General features: G+C 38.4%; 1 protein-coding gene across 2 annotated transcripts in view; it reads left to right on the top strand.

Annotated features, from left to right (window-relative positions):
• The window catches only part of COG3 (component of oligomeric golgi complex 3), a 69,285-nt gene that overhangs the window by 30,823 nt on the left and 13,683 nt on the right, over positions 1-24,779 (top strand). Inside the window, exons 14-19 of one of the 2 annotated variants that reach the window (XM_042921368.1) lie at positions 8,829-8,934; positions 14,431-14,555; positions 16,035-16,124; positions 19,625-19,688; positions 22,770-22,858; positions 22,968-23,102. In XM_042921368.1, coding sequence (XP_042777302.1) covers positions 8,829-8,934; positions 14,431-14,555; positions 16,035-16,124; positions 19,625-19,688; positions 22,770-22,858; positions 22,968-23,102 — 609 coding nt within the window. Of the gene's footprint in view, positions 1-8,828; positions 8,935-14,430; positions 14,556-16,034; positions 16,125-19,567; positions 19,689-22,769; positions 22,859-22,967; positions 23,103-24,779 lie in introns of both variants that reach the window. The other variant, XM_042921299.1, reaches the window with a different exon arrangement.

Below are 24,779 nucleotides of genomic sequence, written 5' to 3'. Positions count from 1 at the left end.
AGATGGAGAGAGAGAATCTTAAGCAGGCTCCACACTCAATGTGGAGCCGACGTGGGGCTCAATCTCATGACCCTGGTATTAGGACATGAGCCGAAATCAAGACTCAGATGCTTAACCAACGGAGCCACCCAGCCTCCCCAGAACTATTTTTTTTTAAATGTTTATTTTCTTTTTTTGGAGAGAGAGAGTATGCGTGCAAGTGGAGGAGGGGCAGAGAGAGAGGGAAAGAGGGGATCCCAAACAGGCTCCACGCTATCAGCACAGAGCTCAACGTGGGGCTTGAACTCATAAGATCATGACCTGAGCTGAAATCCAGAGTTGATTAACCAACTGAGCCACCCACGACCCACCAGACCTGTTTTCTTAATTCCACGTTTTGATTGTTCATTGCACGTGTGTAGAAACATATTTCATTTTTATGTATTGATCTTGTATCCTGTAACCTTTTTGGACTAGCTTATTCTAATAGTTTTTTAGTGGATTCCATAGGATTTTCTATATGTGTGTGTAAATATATACATGTATTTATGTACCTAAGATCATGTCGTCGGCAAATAGAGATAGTTTTACTTCTTTTTTTCCAATCTTAATGCATTTTATGTATTTCCCTTGCCTAATTGCCCTAGCTAGAATGTCCGATACAATGTTGAATTGAAATGGTGAGATGATGGGGCACCTGGGTGGCTCAGTCAGTTAAGTATCTGACTCTTGATTTTGGCTCAGGTCATAATCTCATGGTTTGTGGGATTGAGTCCCGCATCAGACTCTGTGCTGGCAGCACAGAGCCTGCTTGGGATTCTCTCTCTCTCTCTTTCTGCCCCTCCTCTGCTTGTGTTCACTCTCTATCAAAATAAGTAAATAAGCATTAAAAAAAAAAAAGAAATGGTGAGACCATATATCCTTGTCTTATTCCTGATATTCAGGGAAAGCAGCCAGTCTTTTCACCATTTAGTATGATGTTACCTGTGAGTTATTCATACATGCCCTTTATCAGGTTGAGGAAGTTCCCATTTTTTTTTTTTTTTTTAGAGAGAGAAAGTGCCAGCAGGGGAGGGGCAGAGGGAGAGAGAGAGAGAATTTTAAGTAGGCCCTATACTCAGTGTGAAGCCTGATGGGGGCCTCATTCCCATGACTCTGACATCGTGACCTGAGCTGAAATCAAGAGTCTGATGCTCGACTGACTAAGCCACCCAGGCGCCCCGAGGAAGTCCCTATCTATTCCCAGTTTCTTGAGTGTTTTTATCATGAAATGGTGTTGCTTTTTGTCAGATGCTTTTTCTGCAAGTATTGGGATGATCTAGTGATTTTATTCCATTGATATATTACATTGATCAATTTTTGAAGTTAAACCAACCTTGCATTCATTCCTGAGTTAAACCCCATTTGTTGTGTTGTGTAATTCTTTTTATATGTTTCTGGATTCAGTTTGCTAGTATTTTGGTAAAGATTTTTGTATCCATATTCATAAGAGATACCGGTGGGTGGTTCTCTCTTCTCTTGATATCGTTGTCTGGTTTTGATAATCAAGGTAATACTGGCTTTGTCAGTTGAGTTGGGAAGTACTCCCTCTTCTGTTTTTTGGAAGAGTTTGTGAAGAATATTGGTGTTAATTTAAATGTTTGGTGGAATTCAGTGGTGAAGCAATCTGGGCTTGACTTTTCTTTGTGGGTAATTTTTTTATTCAGTCTTTTCACTTATTATGGGTTTATTCAGATTGTCTGTTTCTTGAATCAGTTTTAGTAGTTTGTATTTTTCTAGGAATTTTTCCATTTCATGTAAGTTACCTAATTTGTTGTTATACAGTTGCTCATTGTTGTTACAATTACATTTTTTATTTCTGTAAGGTCAGTATTACTGCTCCCTCTTTATATGTGATTCTGGTAATTCCAGTCTTCTTTCTTTTTATCTTGGTCAAACTAGATTCTTTGCTTTCTTGCACAAGATGACCCAGGTACTTAACATTTTACATTTCTTGCCCTAGACCTGGAGTCACCTGTTTCTCTAAGAAGTTTTGGTTTTCTTAACGGGAGGACAGTCGTATTTAGAACTCAGGCTCTGAGTGCTAGGTGTTTTCATTGGTAGCAGTGGATGTCATTATTCCTAACCCCTTTTACAGGCCAGAGGTAGAAAAAAATACAACTTTAAATGTCATGAATTTATACTGAAACCTCCAATTCACATCCATTTCTATAGGGTTCTTCTTCACTTTTCCCCATTCCCTATTTGTTTCTCCGTTCTCTCACAAAAGAAATTGTGACTTCCTCTATACCTTCCATTATTTACTCATTTGCTTCAAGTTACACATACTCAAAAATAGTTTGAGTTACACCACTAATACCATAACTAACAAGAAACTTATTAAATTCAAGGTTTTTTGTACTTCTTTTGGTCCTTAGATTATATCCGACCGAGATACACAATCAGATTACTTTCAAATTTAGACCTTTGATTCTAACTATAGATCTGAAGATGTTAAACTGAGAGCTAATCTCTTTAGACTCGGATTTTGCCCATGTGAGGTTGCCATTTGCATGGCATAGGGAAACTGTAGAGTCTGACAGATCTAGGTTCAAATTCTAGCTGTTTTGATCAGTATCTGTTACCTAGTTTCTGTGAATATGTTATTATTTGTGAAGTAGGTTTAACAGTACTGACTGTGGAGGTTTGTTGTGAGAGTAGAGATAATGGGTAGAAAGCACTTGACCTACTAGTCATACAGTAGACATTGGCTGTTATTTTATAACCTTGAAGTATTTAAAAACAATATTTGACTGTTTTTAAAGGTCTTTATTTAATAAACAATGATGAAATATATAACTGATCAGTTAAAAAAATTTTTTGTAATTTTTTTAAGTTTTTAAATTTATTTTGAGATAGAGCGTGTGAGCAGGGGAGGGGCAGAGAGAGAGAAAATCCCAAGTGGGCTCTGCGCTGACAGCACAGAGCCGGACATGGGGCTCAAACTCACAAACTGTGAGATCATGACCTGAGCCAAAATCAAGAGTTGGATTCTTAACCGACCGAGCCACCCAGGTGCCCCAAAATTATTATTATTATTTTTTTTTAAATTTTAGTTTCTTCCCAGCTGTATTGAGATAGAATTGACATACAACATTGTATAAGTTTAGGGTGTAACAAATCAGGAGACTATAGATGCTGGAGAGGATATGGAGAAACGGGAACCCTCTTGCACTGTTGGTGGGAATGCAAATTGGTGCAGCCTCTCTGGAATACAGTGTGGAGGTTCCTCAAAAAATTAAAAATAGACCTACCCTATGACCCAGCAATAGCACTGTTAGGAATTTACCCAAGGGATACAGGAGTACTGATGCATAGGGGTACTTGTACCCCAATGTTTATAGCAGTACTCTCAATAATAGCCAAAGTATGGAAAGAGCCTAAATGTCCATCAACTGATGAATGGATAAAGAAATTGTGGTTTATATACACAATGGAGTACTACATGGCAATGAGAAAGAACGAAATATGGCCCTTTGTAGCAACGTGGATGGAACTGGAGAGTGTGATGCTAAGTGAATAAGCCATACAGAGAAAGACAGATACCATATGTTTTCACTCTTATGTGGATCCTGAGAAGCTTAACAGAAACCCATGGGGGAGGGGAAGGAAAAGAAAAAAAGAGGTTAGAGTGGGAGAGAGCCAAAGCATAAGAGACTCTTCAAAACTGAGAACAAGCTGAGGGTTGATGGGGGGTGGGAGGGAGGGGAGGGTGGGTGATGGGTATTGAGGAGGGCACCTTTTGGGATGAGCACTGGGTGTTGTATGGAAACCAACTTGACAATAAATTTCATATATTGAAAAAAAATTAAGTTTAAGGTGTACAAGGTAGTGGTTTAATGTATGTATATAATGTGAAATGTTTATCAGAGTAAATCAGTTAACATCTATCACTTCACATAGTTACATTTTTGTGTGTATGTACATAGTGAGACCTTAAAAAATCTATTCTCTTAGCAACTTTCAAATGTACAATACAATATTGTTAACTGTAGTCACTATTACTGTGTATTAGATCCCCAGGACTTATTTATCTTGTTCTGGGAGTTTGTGCTCTTTGACCACCTTCCTCCCCTCCCCCACACCACCAGTCTGTTCTGTGAATCTGGGTTATTTATTATTCTTTAAAAATAAGACATTGGCTTGTTAATAAATGTGAGTTTTGATGTTTCTGCTTTTCTGTATTAAAATTTAATATGAAGGGGGTTGTCCTTTCAGTTTCCCTTACCTATAAGAAGGTGACTATTTTTTTTAATGTTTATTTTTTATTTTTGAGAGAGAGCATGTGTGAGCAGAGGAGGGGCAGAAAGAGGGGAAGGGGCAGAGAGAGGCAGGGACAGAGGATTCGAAGTGGGCTCCATGCCGACAGCAGAGAGCCCCATGTGGGGCTCGCACCCACCAACCGTTAGGTTCATGACCTGAGCCAAGTCAGACACTTAACTGACTGAGCCACCCAGGAGCCCCAGAATATGACTATTTTTTAACTTATTAAAATAAATTACATGATCTAGTTCGTTGGAATATCTAAAATATTTAAAATAAAAGTGCCTTTTATTTTATTATTTTTTAAATGTTTATCTTGAGAGAGAGAGCATGTGTGTGAGTCGGGGAGGGGCAGAGAGCAAGGAAGGAGAGAATCCCAAGCAGGTTCTGCCCTGTCAGTGCAGAGTCTGACTTGGGCTCCATCCCATGAACTGTGAGATCATAGCTTGAGCTGAAATCAAGAGCTAGACAACCGACTGAGCCACCAGGTGCCCTAAACAGTTATCAGTAGCAGCCTGATTATTTTATTTGAAAAGTTCCAAAGGAAATTTTGTTGCCAGTAAATTTGAAAATGTCCCCTGAAATAATTCTGCTCAGTCATTACATGTTTCTAATGTATTTCTAAAAGTGTAGTGTAATTTTTGCAAGGTTCGTAAACTATCTTTCCTTAATTATCATTAGCTTTTTTTTTTTTAAATTTTTTTTAATGTTTATTTATTTTTGAGAGAGACAGAGACAGAATGTGAGTGGGTTGGGGCAGAGAGGGAGGGAGACACAGAATCTGAAGAAGGCTCCAGGCTCTGAGCTGTCAGCATAGAGCCCGATGCGGGGCTCGAACTCACGAGCTGTGAGATCATGACCTGAGCCGAAGTCGGATGCTCAACTGACTGAGCCACCCAGACGCCCCATAATTATCATTAGCTTACAGCAGAAGTACTGACTTAAATTTATTAGTCTGTGAAAAATAGTTTAAAGTCCATTTCTTCCTAAGTATATCTGATATTTATCCCCATACTTTTTGGTCCTGAGTAGTAATCTCTGTTGTTAAGTTATAAATGTGGCTCAGATATTATCCTGTTTCTGTTTAGACTGCTTTTCCTGGAGAACACATATCCTGAGTTTTTCTTTTGTAATTGATTTTATTTTATTTTATTTTATTTCTTTTAACTTTATTTTCTATTTTTTAAAGTTTACATCCAAAGTAGTTAGCATATAGTGAAGCAACGATTTCAGGAGTAGATTCCTTAATGCCCCTTACCCATTTAGCCCATCCTCCCTCCCACAACCCCTTCAGTAACCCTCAGTTTGTTCTCCATATTTATGAGTCTCTTCTGTTTTGTCCCCCTCCCTGTTTTTATATTATTTTTGGTCCCCTTCCCTTATGTTCATCTGCTTTGTCTCTTAAAGTCCTCATTTGAGTGAAGTCGTATGATTTTTGTCTTTCTCTGACTGACTAATTTCACTTAGCATAATACCCTCTAGATTTTATTTTTTTAGAACAGTTTTAGATTTACAGAAGAATTGAGAAGGTAGTACAGAGAGTTCCCATGTACCCAACATCCAATTGTCTCTGTTAATTAACATCTTATGTTAGTATGGTACATTTGCTACAGTTAATGAGCCGGTAATGATACATTGGTATTAATTAAAGGCCATAGTTTATTTGGATTCCCTTAGTTTTTATGTAATGTCTTTTTCGATTCCAGGATCCCATTATCCTATTTATGACACTATATTGCATTTGTTTTTCATGTTATGTTAGGCTTCTCTTGCCTATGACAGTTTTTCAGACTTTCCTTGTTTTTGATGATTTTAATTTAGCATTTTTGAGGAGAATTGGTTAAGTATTTTGTAGGGTTCCCCCTAACCCCCTGCCGTTGGAATTTGATGTTTTTCTCATGATTAGACTGGTGGTATGTGTTTTGGGGAGGAAAATCCAAAGTAACTTTTTTAGAACATCATATCTAGGGTAGATGCTATCAACATGACTTACCAAGTTGTTAACTGAACTTGATCACCTAGCTGAGGAAGCATCGTCAGATTTCTTCACTGGCAAGTTGCTCTTTTTCCCCAAGCTATGCTGCTTCCTTGAGATGCAGAGTATTTGCATAAATTATTTAGAATTTGTCTGCAAGGGAAATCTTTTTCCTTTTATGCATTTATGTATTTATTTAATCACTTATTGATACCAGTATGGACTCATGGGTATTTATTTTGTACTTTGGATTATAGTCCACTGCTGTTTTGCTCAAATAGTTCCAACTTTGACCATTGGGAGCTCTTTCACTTGGTTCCTGGGTCCCTTTGACAGATCCCCGGCTTATAGGTTTGTTTGTGTGTTTTTTGAACACTTCCTCATCTCGCGGCTCCAGGCGCATCTTGCCTATTTCCTGTCGTGGCCCTAGAGTCAGCCATTTCTCCAAGGAGTCCTGGCTTCTTTTATTGGAGAAAGGAATTAGCAAACAAAGTTTAGGTGCTGGGTGTGCTCATAGCTATCGGGGGTTCTTGCTCTTGGATCCTGTCGGCTGACAGAGCAAAGAAGTATACGTATGTATACTAACCCATTCCTGTTGCCACACACCCTCGCCAGCATATTCACTTAACCTAACGCTCCAGTGCCTAGGCTGATATGTGTGTAGTAAGAAGTGTGTTTGTTTTAAAGCTAACAGGCTTGAAATATACCAGGCTATTTGGTTTAATGCCCTAACCTATTTTAAGAATACTCTCCTCAACTTTTCATCCCTTCTCCTGATTTCTCCTTAAATTTCTATATTGGGTAGTTATATTGTTTGCATAGTACTTTTTTTTTTTTTAATAATATGTAAAATCAACCATGCAGGGATCAGATACATGATAGGAAGGGCATGTAGTATTGGGGCTGTTAGTTTATTGCCCACCTTTTCTTATTCTGCAGGCTCATGGTAGGAATTCTTTTGGTGTTTGGATACTGCTAATAATTCCAGGGAACCAATCAATAGTCCATGTACAGAAGTTACCTTGGTTTTGAAGCCCACAAAGTGTATATAACAAAAACTAGATCTGTTGCTCAGCCCAATCTGTGGAATTGTATCTTTCCCTTGTTCCCCTCCTTTCCTTGTCTTCTTTATAGTAGTTTTATATTACAGACATATCAATGTCTGTAACATATAGATCACTAACTACGAAAACTTCACTAGTTTACATTTCCACCTTTATAAAGGTGGAAATACACAGAAATGGAGACCTAACAGACACTTAGCTACTGACAAAAGGAATGGCCAGAGAACTATTTGGGAGACAGTCTCCGGACCAGTCCTCTTACTCTGGGTGCAGAAACCAGAAAGTGTAGCTAATCCCTAAATGGCACACAGATGTAATCTCGTAATCTATCTAATAGACCATTAGGTGATGAGGTTTACTAAAGCCCCCCTCATTGTAATTTAGTGACACATTTAGTATGTTTATTCAGTCATCACATGGCCAGTATCCTGATGCTTTCTTGTGTAGACCTTTTGGTTTAAGGACACCACTTGCAGCAAATGTTTGCTTTGTTTTTCTTTTGGTGGGGGGTAGGGGTATAAGGTGATCTTGCTGTGACATCTATGTGCCATTTAGGGGTTAGCTACACTTTCTGGTTTCTGCACGCAGAGTAAGAGGACTGGCCCGGAGTCTGTCTCCCAAATAGTTCTCTGGCCATTCCTTTTGTCAGTAGCTAAGTGTCTGTTAGTCTCCATTTCTGTGTATGTCCACTTTTATAAAGGTGGACATGTAAACTAGTGAAGTTTTCATTACTTAGTAGTTAGTGACCTGTGTATATTTGATGTTATTCTTTAGGCAGTGAAGAAGGGTTGAATAATCTCAGTGCATAAGCTAATTTTTAATAATCTGTTTGAAAAATAGCTTACTGTACCCATTCTCTCATAGAGAGAAAATGAGTTGTTTGAATTGGCCAGTTACTTGATAAAGCATTTCTGACATTCAGAATGTGTCCAATCTTAAAGTTTGTTTCTAAACATCAAGTTGAAAGTAGCTTCCTATAGGAGGCTCGTGTATTTAACCCTTCAGCAAATACCTGGTAATGGTTCTGAGATTAGTGGTTCACAAAAGGCTATGTATGTGTTTACGGGAATAGGGACGCTCTATACTAATTCAACTTTTTAATTTCCATGGGTTGTTTTGCCTTAGTTTCATTAGTCCATTCATTTATTTTTTTTTTTTTTTATTTTTATTTTTTTTAAATTTTTTTTTTTCCAACGTTTATTTATTTGTGGGACAGAGAGAGACAGAGCATGAACGGGGGAGGGACAGAGAGAGAGGGAGACACAGAATCGGAAAACGGCTCCAGGCTCTGAGCCATCAGCCCAGAGCCTGACGCGGGGCTCGAACTCACGGACCGTGAGATCGTGACCTGGCTGAAGTCGGACGCTTAACCGACTGCGCCACCCAGGCGCCCCAGTCCATTCATTTATTAACTAGATTTTTTTTTAGCTTTTTGGAAAGAACGTGTTCATGTTGCAAAATACAGCTGAAAACTACACTTTAATTTTGTTTCTGATTTCTTTACACAGCAAATTGCACAAAGTTTAAAAGATGAACAGAAGAAGGTACCTTCGGAAGCTTCATTTTCAGATGTTCAGTTAGAGGAAACAGAGTCTAATAATCTAACAAAATCTGGTATGTTATGATGTTTAACTCCAACTTTTATTTATTCACTTAAACTTTTATTGAGGCCTTGTCATGTTCCAGACATGAGAAATGAGAAACAGCTTATGTGCCTTTGAGGAGCCCACACTTGAGCAGGCGGGGGTGGGGGTGGGGGGGAGATTGATAAGCCACAGGTGTAATTCAGTGGTGATATGCCCAAAGGTATACACAGGACACTCTTGGATCATGGATGAAGGGCATCAAAATTACGAAGCTTTGAGTGCAAGAAAGTGAATTCAGTGAGAGGTGTTGTGTCTGAAAGCTCTGCTGTTTATAAAGGCAAGAATGAAGCCAGGTGGAGTAAGGTTAAAGACAGAATAGCACGGAAGAAGGCATGCAGGAATGGAAGACCGTGGATGCTTTTGGGGGAGTCAAGCAGTTTGGTACGTTTGGGTATAGGTTATTTGTAGGGAAGGAGCAGATACAGCAGGCCAGATAGGTGTCAGTCTCGCGGACTTTGAACTTCTTGGTAGTAGAGCGTGTTGGCATAATTGTACCACCCGATTTGCATTTGGTAAATATATTGAGTGCCTGGGACTGGGATAAAATACTGATTGAAATGTATGGGATAGCTTGGACTATGGTGCATTTATCGCAGGGAGCAGAATTGTCCAAGAATCATCTGGATTCTCATGAGTTTAATGTAGACAGCGAGCTGGTTTGTTGTCTCTCCTTCTGGCTCTAACAGGGGCAGTGAAGCTCAGCTCGTCATGGAGCCCAGGACAGCCTGGGATTGGGATAGTGAGAGTGGGAACCTTTCAAGGATCCCAATTGCCTCTATGTTCCCAGGTTCAGGGCATCATCAGGTATTGTGGGTTATTCTATGAACAGTTGATACCTTAAGGCCAGACTGCCAAGCAGACTGGGTATTCCCTCCCTGGCAAAGCCATTTTCTCATGCTTGCCCCATAGGAAGAGAGACTAAAATTTTCTCCTCTGAAATAGAACCTGTGCCATGTCTTAGTATACCTCTTGGTCCTAGAAAACCTTTTCAAGAGTTACTGGAAAGACTAGATTACATTTCTGTCTTGCCAGTCCTGGTCTTGTACATTTTCCCTTCCCCCAGTAGAGTCTGTATTCTTTTACCCATGCCTGGCCTTAAAGTAAATAAGGTATTGTTGCCAGAACTGTAGAGACTAGTTAGGAGGCTGTTTTGTTTTCCATTTGAAAGTTAAAGGTGATTTGAACCAGGGTACTAATGAGGGATGGAGAGAAGTTTATAGATGAGACATACAGTTAAAAGCTTGAGTCAATAGAATTTGATGACATCCTAGATGTGGGGGCTGAGGAAGACTTGGTAGGGTCCATGTGTATATCAGTCTGGAGCTGTGCTGTTCAATATGGTAGCCGCCTGCCATTGAGCATGTGAAATGTGGCTCATCTGAATATGCTGTTAGCATATAAAATGCATACCAAATTTCTAAGGCTTAATATGAAATAAAGAATGGAAAGTACCTTATTGGTAATTTCTGTCTTGATTACATGTTAAAGTGATGATATTTTAAATATATTGGGCTAACTATATTAAAACTTATTCCATTTGTGGTTTTTTTTTGTTTTTTTTTTTTACCTTTTTTAATGTGGCATTTTAATGTGTCCCATCTATCGCTCACATTGTATTTCTGTTGGACAGTACTGCTCTAGAGCTGTAAAGAGGAGGACTGATCTGGAGATAAAGACAGTGGAGTGCTTGATGCTGTGGGCTTGTATAGGATCACCCCGGCGCTGAGAATAGAGTGATAATAACAGAAATCTGAGAGAGAGAGAGAGAGAGAGAAAAGTAAACCTGAGAGAGAACCTTAACAGACGCTGACTTTAAGGAGCAAAATGGAGTATTCTGGGCGAACTGAGGAAGAGTAGCCAGAGAGGTCAGAAGAGAGCGAGAGGATAAGGTGTGATTAAAGCCAAAGGAGGAGGGGTTGGCAGGGTAGTTTGGGTGAACAGGTGAGAAATAGGACATCACAACGATACTGTGGTCAGAGTGGGATGGTAGGTTTTAAGAATTAAGAGGTGGAATCGTTTGGAGTAATAAAGTCTATAGAAAGGAATAAAGTACTTCTGAAAAGAAGTCTTGAGAACATCTGTCTATGGGGTTGGGGGTGCAGGGATGGAAATGAAGGTCTTTGGAATTCGGAAGGTCAGGGGCAACCATGTCGTTGTCTGTATGATTGTTGATGGTACTTAGAGTGGTGATAGAATTTGGATTGAAAAAAGCAAGACTGAGTCAGGTGGCACGGGGAGCAAAAAAAGAGGATAATCACTTTTCTCGGTTCTTGGTTTCTTAGTGCGCTGGAAGTGAGAATGAGAAGCCTCCAAAGTGAGGACTTTGAACAACATGGTGTCCACGTAGTAGAACTAGGTGTCTGGGCCAGTGTGAGGGACCGTTGTGTGAAGAGGCTGATTATCAGTGTCTTCAAAAGCACAGGCTCTATTCTCTGCGTAGAGCGGGCGAGAGGAGGGTGGGCTCAGAGATGACGCTGGAGGAAGACTGCCGGAGGCTGAGGGAGAAGCCCTGTTACTTGGCTTTGTTCTGCTCCTCAGAAGGGGCAGCTAGTAGACACTTGCCTTTTGATGGTTTGCCAGGTAAGTAAACTTTCCCTGCGTCGGTTGTTTTAATGCTAACTATTTTTCACAGGAAAGTGAAAAAATAAACAAGCCAGTACTTAAAGTACGGTATTTTAAAGTACTTAACATAGATTTGTTTCACTAAACTTTTATTTGGGGGTAATGTTTTGGCTCTTTATTTTGAAGGAGGGATCTTACAGACCTAATCTTAGCACAACTATAGATACTTAATCTCCTAAATATTCTTTGATAAAATTTGTCTAGTTTGTTCTTTTTAAGGAACTTCATATAGATATTTTAAAGTAAGACCCCATAGAGGGGCTTTTAAAGTCACCCAAGTATTCAGAAATGAACTATTGTGACCTCATCAAAATAAAAAGCTTTTGCACAGCAAAGGAAACAATCAGCAAAACTAAAAGGCAGTCGATGGAATGGGAGAAGATATTTGCAAACGACATGTCAGATAAAGGGTTAGTATCCAAAACCTATAGAGAATTTATCAAACTCAACGACCCAAAAAAAACAATCCAGTGAAGAAATGGGCAAAAGACACGAATAGACACTTCGCCAAAGAAGACATCGAGATGGCCAGTCAACACATGAAAAAATGCTCAACATTACTCATCATCCAGGAAATACAAATCAGAACCACAATGAGATACCACCTCAACCTGTCAGAATGGCTAAAATTAACAACTCAGGCAACAACAGATGTTGGCGAGGATGTGGAGAAAGAGGATCTCTTTTGCACTGCTGGTGGGAATGCAAGCTGGTACAGCCACTCTGGAAAACAGTATGGAAGTTCATCAAAAAATTAAAATAGAACTACCCTGTGACCCAGCAATTACACTAGTAGGTATTTATCCAAGGGATACAGGTATGCTGTTTCGAAGGGGCACATGCACCCCAATGTTTATAGCAGCACTACCAACAATTGCCAAAGTATGGAAAGCACCCAAATGTCCATTGATGGATGAATGGATAAAGAAGATATGGTACATCTATACAATGGAGTATTACTCGGCAATCAAAAAAGAATGAAATCTTGCCATTTGCAACTATGTGGATGGAACTAGAGGGTATTAGGCTAAGCAAAATTCGTCAGAGAAAGACAAATATCATATGACTTCACTCATATGAGGAGTTTAAGATACAAAGCAGATGAACATAAGGGAAGGGAAGCAAAAATAATATAAAAACAGAAAGGGCGACAAAACAGTCTCATAAATATGGAGAACAAACTGAGGGTTACTGGAGAGGTTTTGGGAGGGGGGATGGGCTAAATGGGTAAGGGGCTTAAGGAATCTACTCCTGAAATCATTGTTGCACTATATGCTAACTAACTTGGATGTAAATTAAAAAAATAAATAAAAATACCAGAAAAATAAATAAATAAAATCACACAAGTATTACATGCTTTTGAAAAACAAAAACTTAAGCTTACAGAATTATAAAATGAAAGCACTGACCTACGATATTCTCCTCTTTGTTTTTGCTCATAAATCTATACACCGTAATCTCCGGATCTCCTCCTAAGCCTAGGCAGTTCTGGCTCTTTTTTAAAAAAAGGAATTATATTTTGCTTGGCTATCCTTTTATTTTTTTTATTATTGAAAAGATTTCAAATATACAGAAAAGTAGAAAGAATGATACAATGAACAGTGCGTACCAGTACCCACCACCTGGATTCAAGACTTAATATTTTATCACATTACATATACATATATTCTTTTGCTAATCATTTTATTTTTTATATTTTTTTAAAGTTTAGTTATGTAATCTGTACACCCAGTGCTGGGCTCAAACTCATGACCCCAAGATCAAGAGCCACCTGCTTCTCTGACTGAGCCAGCCAGGTGCCCCAATCTTTTGCTGATGACTTTAAAGTAAATTATTGACATCATTGCCAGTTTACTCTTGAGCATTTCGTCATCTCTCCAGAAAGTAAGGACATCTCTTACATAACCATAAACCATTATTGCATTAAAACATTCAATAAAGTTTCCTAATGTCCTCTCATACCCAGCCCTTATTTCACTCTTCCCTCTTGCTCCAAAGTATTATCTTAGCTCTGCTTTTGTGGCTCATTTCAACTCTGGTCTCTTGAGCTGAAGTGATTGTGCTTTCCTTACAAAGCCAACCAAGCCCCCCTCCATCTCCTCACCCTTACTGGTGTCTGACCTGTCTTGGAAAGAGGGGGGATAATTCTCTTCACTTGGGAAATGGATAGACTGAGGAGGCCTGTAAGTGATACAGCTTAGATCATGGAAGGCAGGTTGTCAGGCAAACCAGCTTTGATTAATTTTCCTGTTTAACATTGCTTTGTTTTCTCGTCATTCCCCCACCTCCGTAGGCTCCCACTTGCTTCCCCATGACTACTCACAGGTCTACCTCCTTTTTGTATAATGTGTATATACTGTTCATTTATTCCATAAAGATTATTGATCACAGTTTGGGCATAGCTATTTGAGTTAAGCATATATATGAGGTATACACACACACACACACACACACACACACACACACACACACATATTCATGTGTATTCTTACTGTGTTAAATCTTAGCTATCACCGATTCGGGGGTTCTTGTGGCATTTTTTTTTTTTTTTTAAGATTTCTTTTTCTTTTCTTTCTTGCTTTCTTGCTTTTTTTTTTTTTTTTTTATTAAGTAAACTCTACCCCCAACATGGGGCCCGAACTTATGAATTCAGGAGTTCCATGCTCTACTGACTGAGGTAGCCAGGCACCCCCCTTGGCATTCTTGATTAAAGGTGAAGAAAATCTAGAAAAAATGGATGCCCCTAGGTATTGATAACTAAAGAGAACAAACAGGTTACAGTTGCCATGCAAGTAAGACCTATGTAGTGTATGAAATGTGTCTTTTCCATTTGGATTTTTAGGTTCAACAGAATCCCTCAATCCTAGACCACAGACGACAATTTCTCCAGCAGATCTTCATGGAATGTGGTATCCTACAGTTCGAAGAACTCTTGTGTGTCTCTCCAAATTGTACAGATGCATAGATGTATGTGTGTAAATTCTTGTATCTTTAGTGTAAATTGCTTGCTGTTTCACGTGAAATTTTTTAATTTTAATTTTATTTTAAGATATCGATGTAGTATTTTGTTTGGTATCAAATTCAAATCATAAGATTTTTCAGTACAGAGGTAGGTTTAAGATGAGTCTAAGTTAGGAATTCTTAACCTGTGCATTCTTTAGAACCTTAGAATTCACTAGTGGCCTTTAGGGAGTCTGTGAACACCTTGAAATTGTGGGCAAAATTGTGTATGTATGTTTATATTTGTGTCTTTCTGAGAAGGGTTATGGCTTTTATTGCTTTTCATAGGGACCTATGACCACATATAAGTTTAAAACTACTAGTTAAGTCATCTGTTTTAGTTTAGTTTATAGATGAGGAAAAAGACATGCAGAAAGGTTAAGTGACATGTCCAGTGTCACATGGGCATAATGTACATTTAGTATTAAATTTATTATTAAATGCATCTACTTTAGTTTTGTACTCCATTTAAATCAGCATCCTTGATAAGTACTATTAAGGTTGCATGTGTTTCTAATCATGGGATTAATTTTCGTTGTTTGCTGAAATTAGCAGTACTTTTTTTTCTCTTAAGCACCAACTTAAACGTTGCATTGATTTTAGGTAAGAGTTATTGTACACATTCCAGAATGTTTAATGATACGATTAATGTAGATGCATAGTGGTGGGTGATTATCAATCTTGACAGATTATTTGTCTATATTTATTTACTGTTAGGAACTTGCTGCTGAAATGTAAGATTCAGTGTTTTTTTGTTTTAAGTTTTATTTAAGTAATCTCTACCCAACATGGGGCTTGAACTCACGACCCCGAGATTAAGAATTGCCCGCTCCTGTGACTGAGCCAGCCAGGCATCCCTAAAATTCAGTGGTTTTACTTTAAATTAAACTGTGTAACAACTCCAGTAGCATATGAAGAAAAAAGTGATTAAATACAACAGCTGTGTAATTAATTGTCCAAATGCTACTGTTTCTTAAGAATATAGTTCATAGGGGGTGTGTATGTTCCCCCCACCCCCCGCATAGAGATACATTTTTTAGAACTTGGGTGACTGAGCCTTTGTTTTAAAGTTGGTTTTATTGAGTTAAAAAAAAAAGCCTCCAACATATTGAAGTCAGGGCTCCATGGGGTCAGAACCACATCTGCCTTGTCCACCCACCACTGTGCATCCAGCATTTAGCACAGAGCCTAGCATGAAATAGGTGCTAAGGAGATGTTGGAGGGTCACATGGGTGTCTTGAGAGATGCACATTACAAAAGCATGTATTGGTCTAGAAATAGGAATAGGAGTAGGAAATGCCAGGGGGAATATTGCCAGTAATATAACTTAATTCAGCTATATTGAGGGTAAGCAAGCATTCATTGTTCGTTGTACTCGGCTTCCATTTTTTCTTTTTCCTGTGTTGTGAAATACTTCAGGGTAATGTTTTTCTTTTATTTCACCAGAGGGCAGTGTTCCAAGGATTGTCCCAGGAAGCCTTGTCTGCCTGCATTCAGTCACTAGTTGGAGCATCAGAGTCTATCAGCAAAAACAAGGTTTGATGAAGTGTTAGGTGAAATCTTGTTACCTATAATAATACTGTTCAATACAGCATTTATTTATAGGCGCAGAAATTTAAAGCCGTGTTGGCAGTAGGATATGTTTGTTTAATGTGATTTAATTTTGAGGCCCTTTAAGAGAAGCTAGAACAGTTGACCCTTGAACAGCACAGGAGTTACGGGGCACAGGTCCCCCCACGAAGTTGAAGATACATGTAGAACTTTTGACTCCTCGAACACTGAACTACTAATAAATAGCCTTCTGTTGACTGGAAGCCTTACTGATAACATAGTCAATTAGCACATTTTGTATGTTATATGTATTATGTACTGTATTCTTAGAATAAAATAAGCTAGGGAAAAGAAAATGTTATTAGGAAAATCATGGGCAAGAGAAAATACATTTACATTATGTACTCTAAAAAATGCACGTGTGTAAGTGGACCGGCGCAGTTCAAACCATGTGTTCAAGGTTCAGTTGTATTTTGTTACAGTGCTAAATAAAGACTACGCTGTATAAAAGAGTGCCGATTTTGCTCAAGTACCAAAAATGATACTTAGGTTATACATTCTGTAGGATAAAAGTTTCTTACTATACTCTTAGAAACTGGGAAGGTAGTAGATTCCTGTTTCCCTGGAAGACCAAAACTGTGTTTTCAAGGGAATGTAGCAATTTATAATCATCCTTCAGTGATGGTTTTAAATTGTTGAGCAGAGGAAATCTACTAAGTCAATTTGGAAGACAGTTGTGGCCCATGGGTTGCATGACTGGAAGTAGTTGCCATGACTTTGTGACTTAGTTTTTAATCAAGAAGGGATCTGGGGCTGAAGGCCTCTGAGAATTTTTTACAGCCTGGTCAGAAGTGTTGCTCTGTTTAACCCTCTGTTAAAATACCTGTTACCCAGGGGGAGGGAGCTGTGGGAGGTGTTTTCAGGGAAACCTTTTTGGCTGCTTGAGTCTTCAAGGCTTTAGATAAATTAGGGTAACACACACACACACACACACACACACACACACACACAGCTTCCCACCAAAGAATTTGGGGTTCTATTGCTAGGAAAGTTGTACCTCTGTGACAACTTCATTCTCCCACTCGTGGAATGGAAGGTTACAATTTTTGTTTGCTAGAAAGAGGATGGAAAGTTAGTTGTAGACAGGCAGATTTAAGTTTTAAAAAGTGTTTCTAAGTCTGAGCTCTCACATTTCCTATAATACATGAAATCAGGAAAAACATTCTAATATTAGGTAAATGGTTAAATAAATTGTGGCATGTTCCATATAGTAGACTATTACAAGACCATTAAATTTTTAATGAAGCAATAACATTCAACTTAAATATGTTAAGGCAAAAAAAAAAAAAGGATACAAACCAGATATACATTAGGACTTTAGTGAAAACGCTTTTGAAAGCTTTTGGGGGACTGTGGATGATTTTCCCTTCTTTTCTCTATACTTTTCTTATTTTCCAGATTTTCTAGCATGGGCATGTGTTTCTTAGATCATCAGGAGAAAAAAAATGACCTAATTTAAAAATAAGTGTATCGACTTAGGTCTTATACCGCTGTTCTCTTTTTAAAGGGAAGTATGAAGGGCTTTTTGATTCTTCAGTCCTTACCCTGTGAGGCCTGTGAGGCTGTCCTATTTTATCTAGCTTTGCTTCCTACATATTATAAGGGGTTTAAGTATGTATGAGGAAGCCCTCTATTTGGTAAGCATTAGCTAATTTATTGTCATTGTGGAGTTTGCACTTTTGCCTTTCAAGAAAATGATCACTTAATGTGTTGGCTTTTTAAGGCAAGAAATTGTTCTTCTGTACTTTTAAATTGAGCACCTAGTGTATCAGTAAATTACTAACATGGTACCATTCTCTGGATAACAGCTGTAGTAAAGTCAATCTATATTGTACTATTTTTGCCCCTTGGAGTTGTTAGTTTTTTGAAAAATAGAGCAAGTATTCAGAATGTTTCCTGCTTATTTAATGCTCTGTGTGCCAGAGTGCAAAGTGAGTTTCCATCAATAAATCATACTTCTATATTGATTATGGGTTTATTTAGAAGGAGGGAAGAGAGAGAGAAACCAGAGAGGAGTTACTTTGCTTAATAACCCCTTTAAAATTTTTATTATTTACTGAAGGACTTTATTCTTTTCCTAGTATAGTGTAACATCATTAGAAATATTTTCAAAGTAAAATTCTATCTTGAGTAGGCAGCAAGAACGAGCAAACACAGCCTTGCTTTTGTTAATATACAGACATTTTCCTGAAATGAAAGTTATCATTTTTCACTGTTTCAGGATTGGGTCTGAGCTTTGGCAATAAAGCTGGAATCAAGACTGTTCCGGACAGGGCCTAACAGGGAAGATGCCCATGTGGCCGCTCTCTCTGTCTCTCTTTTTTTTTTAATTTATTTATTTTTTAATTTACATTCAAGTTAGCATATAGTGCAACAATGATTTCAGGAGTATATTCCCTAAGCCCCTTACCCATTTAGCCCATCCCCCATCCCCAAACCTCTCCAATAACCCTCTGTTTGTTCTCCATATTTAAGAGTTTCTTATGTTTTGTCCCCGTCCCTGTTTTTATATTATTTTTGCTTCCCTTCCCTTATGTTCATCTGCTTTGTATCTTAAAGTCCTCATATGAGTGAAGTCATGATATTTGCCTTTCTCTGACAAATTTTGCTTAGCATAATACCCTCTAGTTCCATCCATGTAGTTGCAAATGGCAAGATTTCATTCTTCTTGATTGCTGAGTAATCCCCCATTGTATATATATATACCACATCTTCTTTATCCATTCATCCACCGATGGACATTTGGGCTCTTTCCATACTTCGGCTAGTGTTGATAGTGCCCGGTGCAGCCACTCTCAGGGTGTAGGCAGGCAAGGCTCTGTCAGTGGGAAGATAATCCACAATGGCAACCCCAACTCATTTCTGCCTTTGGAAGCTCCTTTTGTATTTTTGTGTAAATGTGATTATTTCTGATATTCGGGATATTGAAGCCACTGTGACCAAACAGTGAGAGCCCTGTTACTTAATGAGAAGCTCGAAAGCTCAGGTCGGAATCATGCTCATGCTTTGAACTTTACTTCCTACTCCGTGCTGAGGTTGGGTCACTCCATCTCTTCTGTTTCTGAACCAAATTAAAGTAGATTTGATTTCTTTTTCTAAATGTGTTGACTTTACAACCTTTGGTCTGATTTACTTCCTTGGATTGACAGAGTGGACGACCGTGTTAGTAAGGGTTTGCAGCAAGATTTTTCCAGGGAGTTCTAACATGGGTAATATGGGGAGAGTTCACTGCACACCAAGGGAGCATGGGTACATACGGTTAAGTTAAGGGCCATGAACTTAGGTAGATTAATGTTGATTAATAACACATGTGTTTTATGTTTTTTATTTAATCTTGATGATATCCATTTTTCTGTTTTACAATTTAGACTCAGATTGATGGACAACTTTTCTTAATTAAGCACCTTTTGATCCTTCGTGAACAGATTGCTCCATTTCATACCGAATTCACCATTAAGGAAATTTCCCTGGACCTCAAGAAAACTAGAGGTACTTTATTGTCCTGGCTGGCACAGTTGGGTGTGTTTGACCTGTCCAAATGTGTCAGCAAAGGTTATAGGTTTATTTTATGTTCATCTGCAATTGTTTTTGCATGCTGTGCTTGCTAAGCTTGTTACTTGTTCGTACTAAGCTGAGCTGTCAACATCCTAACTACATCTAACTTGCTATATTTTCCTTATGAAGGGAACTGTATCCGAGCAGTTCAGTTTGTAATATAGCGTTACTTCTCTTTGACTCTGCTACATATTACCATAACCAGTGAAAAAATGAAAAATCAGTGTAACAGCTACTTACAGTGTCAGCTAATTGGAGTGATTTTAAACACTGAGTAGAGTTTGTCAGTTCATGAAAATTCAGGAAGCCAGCTGGGTAAAATGGAGGAGTACTTATCTAAGAGTCTGAAAGAGTTGGGTTCTGTTCCTGGCCCATCATTTCCTGGCTCTTGTGTGGTCTTGGGTGGGGGTTTTAGCTTTTCTGTCCCAGGGAAAATGAGCAGAATCAACGTCATGATAACTTCACGAGGTTATTGAGATCATTAAGCATGAAAATGTATGTTAAAGTGCTTTATAAGCCTTAGATGCATAAATAAGCCTAATTGGTATTATTAAATCAGCTAGTTGTTAAATAATTATGTGGATAGGAGTTTTGAATTGTTAATAGACATTGAATCATTTTGGGAAAGATGATTCATCCATCCTAATGATTTGTCTCTGACTGGATTAACAGAGCTCATTTCTAAAAGATCAAAATAGTTATTTTCTAAGATGTTGATCTTAAGTGGTTCAAGATATACAGTACTAAGAATATCCCTAGTTTCCCCTACATACAAATTTATCTAAATTTTATCTTTTCTTAACCATTTCCAAGAGAATTAAGCTCCAGTGCCTTAAGCCATTGTTTATATAATGAATCTCTCTCTTGAGTATTGGGGGAATTGAGAAAATAGTTACTCAGATGATTTCCTGTACTCTGTGGTTCAGGAGAACTCCAAATACAGGATTTGCACAGGCAGCCGGTTTTTAGTTCCCTAATGACTGCGCTTATAAAAATAGTGGGCTTGACTTAACTCACCTGAGAACCAAAGTGGTTTCATCATGAGCCATGTTAGAACAGTTTACTCTTTCTTTTCCTAGTGCTCTCTCCTTTTCACCACAGAAAATACCTTTTGGTTCTGTTGGAATTTGAATAGTAACCCTGTGTGTTATTTATATACTTTGTGATTTATTTATTTTTATAATTTTTAAAAATATTTATTTATTTTTGAGAGAGAGAGATGCACACAGAGCATGAACAGGGGAGGGGCAGAAGGCAAGGGAGACACAGAATCCGAAGCAGGCTCCAGGCTCTGAGCTGTCAGCACAGAGCCTGATGTGGGGCTCGAACCCACGAACCGTGAGATCATGGCCTGAGCTGAAGTTGGACGCTTAACGGACTGAGCCACCCAGGTGCCCCTGTTTTTGTTTTTTTTTTTTTTTTTTTTTTTTTTAATTTTATTTTAAACAGCAGCCAGGTTTCCTGGCTTTTGGCTTTTATAGGATGAATAATTTTTTTAGAGCTTATTCTCATCAGAGGCTCCCATCCCCTAACCAGTCTAGTTGATTCCCTTCTGTCCTTTCAGTGAGAGGCATGGGAATAGTGTTCTAACCTTGAAGGGTGCCAAGGGCTGCTGGTCCTTAACTGTTTTTAAGTGATGGGATAAAGTAGGGCTGATCTACTTTCTTTCACTTAATTTCTAATTCTTTTTTTATTTAATTTTTAATTTTTTTTAACTTAATCCAAATTAGTATATAGTCTTTCACTTAATTTCTAATGCATATTTGTTGCTGCTTAGTTAGTTCTAGTATAGACCCAGTGAAGTGTGAGAAAATGAAATGCCCTGAGATTTTGGCAAATACTGTTATTTTTTTATTTCTTTATTTTAACGTTTATTTATTTTTGAGAGAGGGAGACAGAGTGTAAGTGAGGGGTGGGGCAGAGAGAGAGGGAGACACAGAATCTGAAGCAGGCTCCAGGCTCTGAGCTGTCAGCCCAGAGCCTGATGCGGGGCTCGAACTCATGAGCCGTGAGATCATGACCTGAGCCGAAGTCAGATGCTTAACCGACTGAGCCACCCAGGCGCCCCAGCAAATGCTGGCTTAAAGTATGTTTTCCCTAAAACATTATAAAGCCTGTGTAATCCTACAAAACTGATTTGATTCTATTTATCACAGTCTTTTAGGTTATCTGGTAGGAAAGACAGCAGAAGCAAGGAGCCATTTACCAAAGCTTTACTCTCAGTGCTGAGCGTGACAAAGAGGCCTTTTTCAGTCAGATCAGGGTGCGGGCAGTAGTACCCCTGTGTGTATACTGGTAAAAACCAGGGTTAGAAACATTTCGTGCTCTGCTTTCTGCCATGTGGCAAAGCGAAGAAATGTCTTTTCTGACTGTCACTTAAGAATACTTGCTCTCTTTAAACCTCTAACCTCTCATGACTAACACTGTGTCTTATTGCATTTGAACATCAATGAGACCTCAGTTAGTGCTTTGTGTAGATTCTAGTTAGTCTGGAGGTTGAGGGGTAAATATGTCCTTTTGGTGTTTTCTTTCTGGCTGACACATGAGTTTATTCACTCTGCTTTTCAAATGAATAAATTTCTGTGCCAGGCAGGATCCTGACAAATGAAGCTGGGTAAGTATATGAATTGTTTTTTTTTTTTTTTTTTTTTTTTTTTTTTTTGAAAAACCTGTTTAGCACCCTAAAAGTAAAGCAGTGGAATTTTAAGGTATCAATTACCATTTATCATTTTTCTTTTCTTTTCTTTTTTTTTTTTTTTTTTTCTGTAAATGACTAATTGAGATCAATAGTCATGTCCCAAGTCTGACTTGTGGAAAATAACTGTGTGGTGGGTACTGTAGCTGTGGTTGCCGCTGATCTCACGCTCCTCCATCCATGGTGGTGAGTTGGTAGAAATGAAACTTCTCTTGCTTTGTGGTAACAGAGAACCAGTGTATATTAACACGCTGAAACCGTAACTCGGCTTTTCTCTTAAAACTGTACATGTTCACGGGATGAGTAATTTTGTTTCGCAGATGCAGCGTTTAAAATCCTGAACCCTATGACTGTCCCAAGATTTTTTAGGCTGAATAGCAACAACGCCTTGATAGAGTTCTTGTTGGAGGTGAGAAGGAGTCTGTTTCATTGGTGGCGGGAGATAAACGGCATTCTTTACACGTCTGGTCATTTCCAGGCACATAAAAACAGGAGGAAATTGTCATCTTCTTTTTAAGGGTACTCCTGAGATAAGAGAACATTATCTTGACTCTAAAAAAGATGTAGACCGTCATCTGAAATCGGCCTGTGAGCAGTTTATTCAGCAGCAGACCAAGCAGTTTGTAGAGCAGCTGGAGGAGTTCATGACAAAGGTAGAGACCTTGGTGCATATTTGCTAAAGTAATTTTGAATTCTCCCTTCGATTTCCTTTTGAATTACTCTCTTGTGAAAACTCTGGCAGGAGACAGCAACTAGTAAGCCCAAATCTTAATGATTCCGTCTGGGAAATCACCGTGTTTCCTATTACGGAAGCTTTTTGGTTTGGACTTTTAGATACGCTTACACAGTTTTTGGTTTTTAAGAGAAAGAGTGCAAATATTGACTCCTAGCCAAAATGCATCAGCTGGCTAAGGCTGGCAATGAAAAAATCAGATTATGGCTATTTTGACTTTCCTGTTTCGACCTAACCGGGTTTTTTTGTCGTCGTTGTTTCATTTTGTTTTAATACTTGAGTACGGTTACGAAGGACTTCATAAAAATGCTTAAAAAGCCTTGAAATTAGCTTTCATTTATTAAGCGTCTGCTGTCTGTCTGGACATGTATTGGAGGACATTATAAAAAGAATTAAAATATGACAGCCTTTCATCTCAAATTTCCTTACCTAAGTCCAAACTGGGGAGACAGACGTATCTTTGAAAGGACCAGGAGTCAACTAAGTGAATTGTCTATGAGTAAATTTTTTTGCTGGGGCCATCAACGCTACTTTCCTTGAAGCCTGTGACTTTCGTTTGAAAGTCAGAAGGTATTTGTTTTTAAAAATAATAATAAATACCAAAAAAGCAAATACAGAAATGTTAGAGCAGTCAAGCTACTCTTTTGTTTATCATTGGCATATGGTACATGTTTACTGGATTTTAGTCCATTCATGTTAAGTATTTGGAGTATGTGTGTTTTTCCCCCACCACATAAATTTAAAAGGAGGGTGGTAGAAATGTTTCCTACTGGGTTTTGAATTTTAAAAAATGGCACAAGTATTGATACTTTGTTATTTACAGGCAAGTCATTATAGTTTTTGCTGAAATTGTCCTTGTGTGTGTAGATTGTACCCTTATATGTGTTTGTATTTTTGGGAGAGTATCCATGTTAATACTGATGGGAAATGTTGTAGGTGAGTATTCTGCAATAACAGAGCAGCAGAATGAATCTTCTGACATAAGCAAGTGGATTATAATGAAATCTAGGATTAAAGGGTTTTTCTGGAAAAGCAGTCTTTGTAGAAGTCAAGAGAATATAAATTCACTGATGTGGCTGTCTAAGTGAGTTAGTATAGGTTTGGTAAATCTGGTATAACTCTGTAATTGTGCATTTTGGAAGGCTCTGGGCACTATGAACATTTTTTATTTTTATTTTTATTTTTTTAATGTAACTTATTGTCACATTGGTTTCCATACAACACCCAGTGCTCATCCCAACAGGTGCTCTCCTCAGTGCCCATTGAACATTTTTTTTTTAAATTAGAGGTTTATGGGGTGTCTGGCTGGCCTAGTCGGTGGAGCGTGCAACTCTTGATCTTGGGGTTGTGTGTTCGAGTCCCAAGTTGGGTGTAGGGATTACATGAAAATAAAATCTTAAAAAAAAAAAAAAAAAGAGGTTTTATGTAGAAAACATGTATTCTAAGCCTGAATCATATAATGGTTCTCCATGAACATGCTACACATCTATAGCGGGGACACCTCTTTTAAAATGCACTACTCATGGAGGGATTGGAGAGGGAAAGGCCCTGCCTCTGGACATCACTGAGAAGTCAGTCCCATCCCCCATGCTCAGTC

This window comes from Panthera leo, chromosome A1, assembly GCF_018350215.1.
Source record: "Panthera leo isolate Ple1 chromosome A1, P.leo_Ple1_pat1.1, whole genome shotgun sequence".
Classification (NCBI taxonomy): Eukaryota; Metazoa; Chordata; class Mammalia; order Carnivora; family Felidae; genus Panthera; species Panthera leo.
This window is presented reverse-complemented; position numbering and strand designations above follow the sequence as displayed.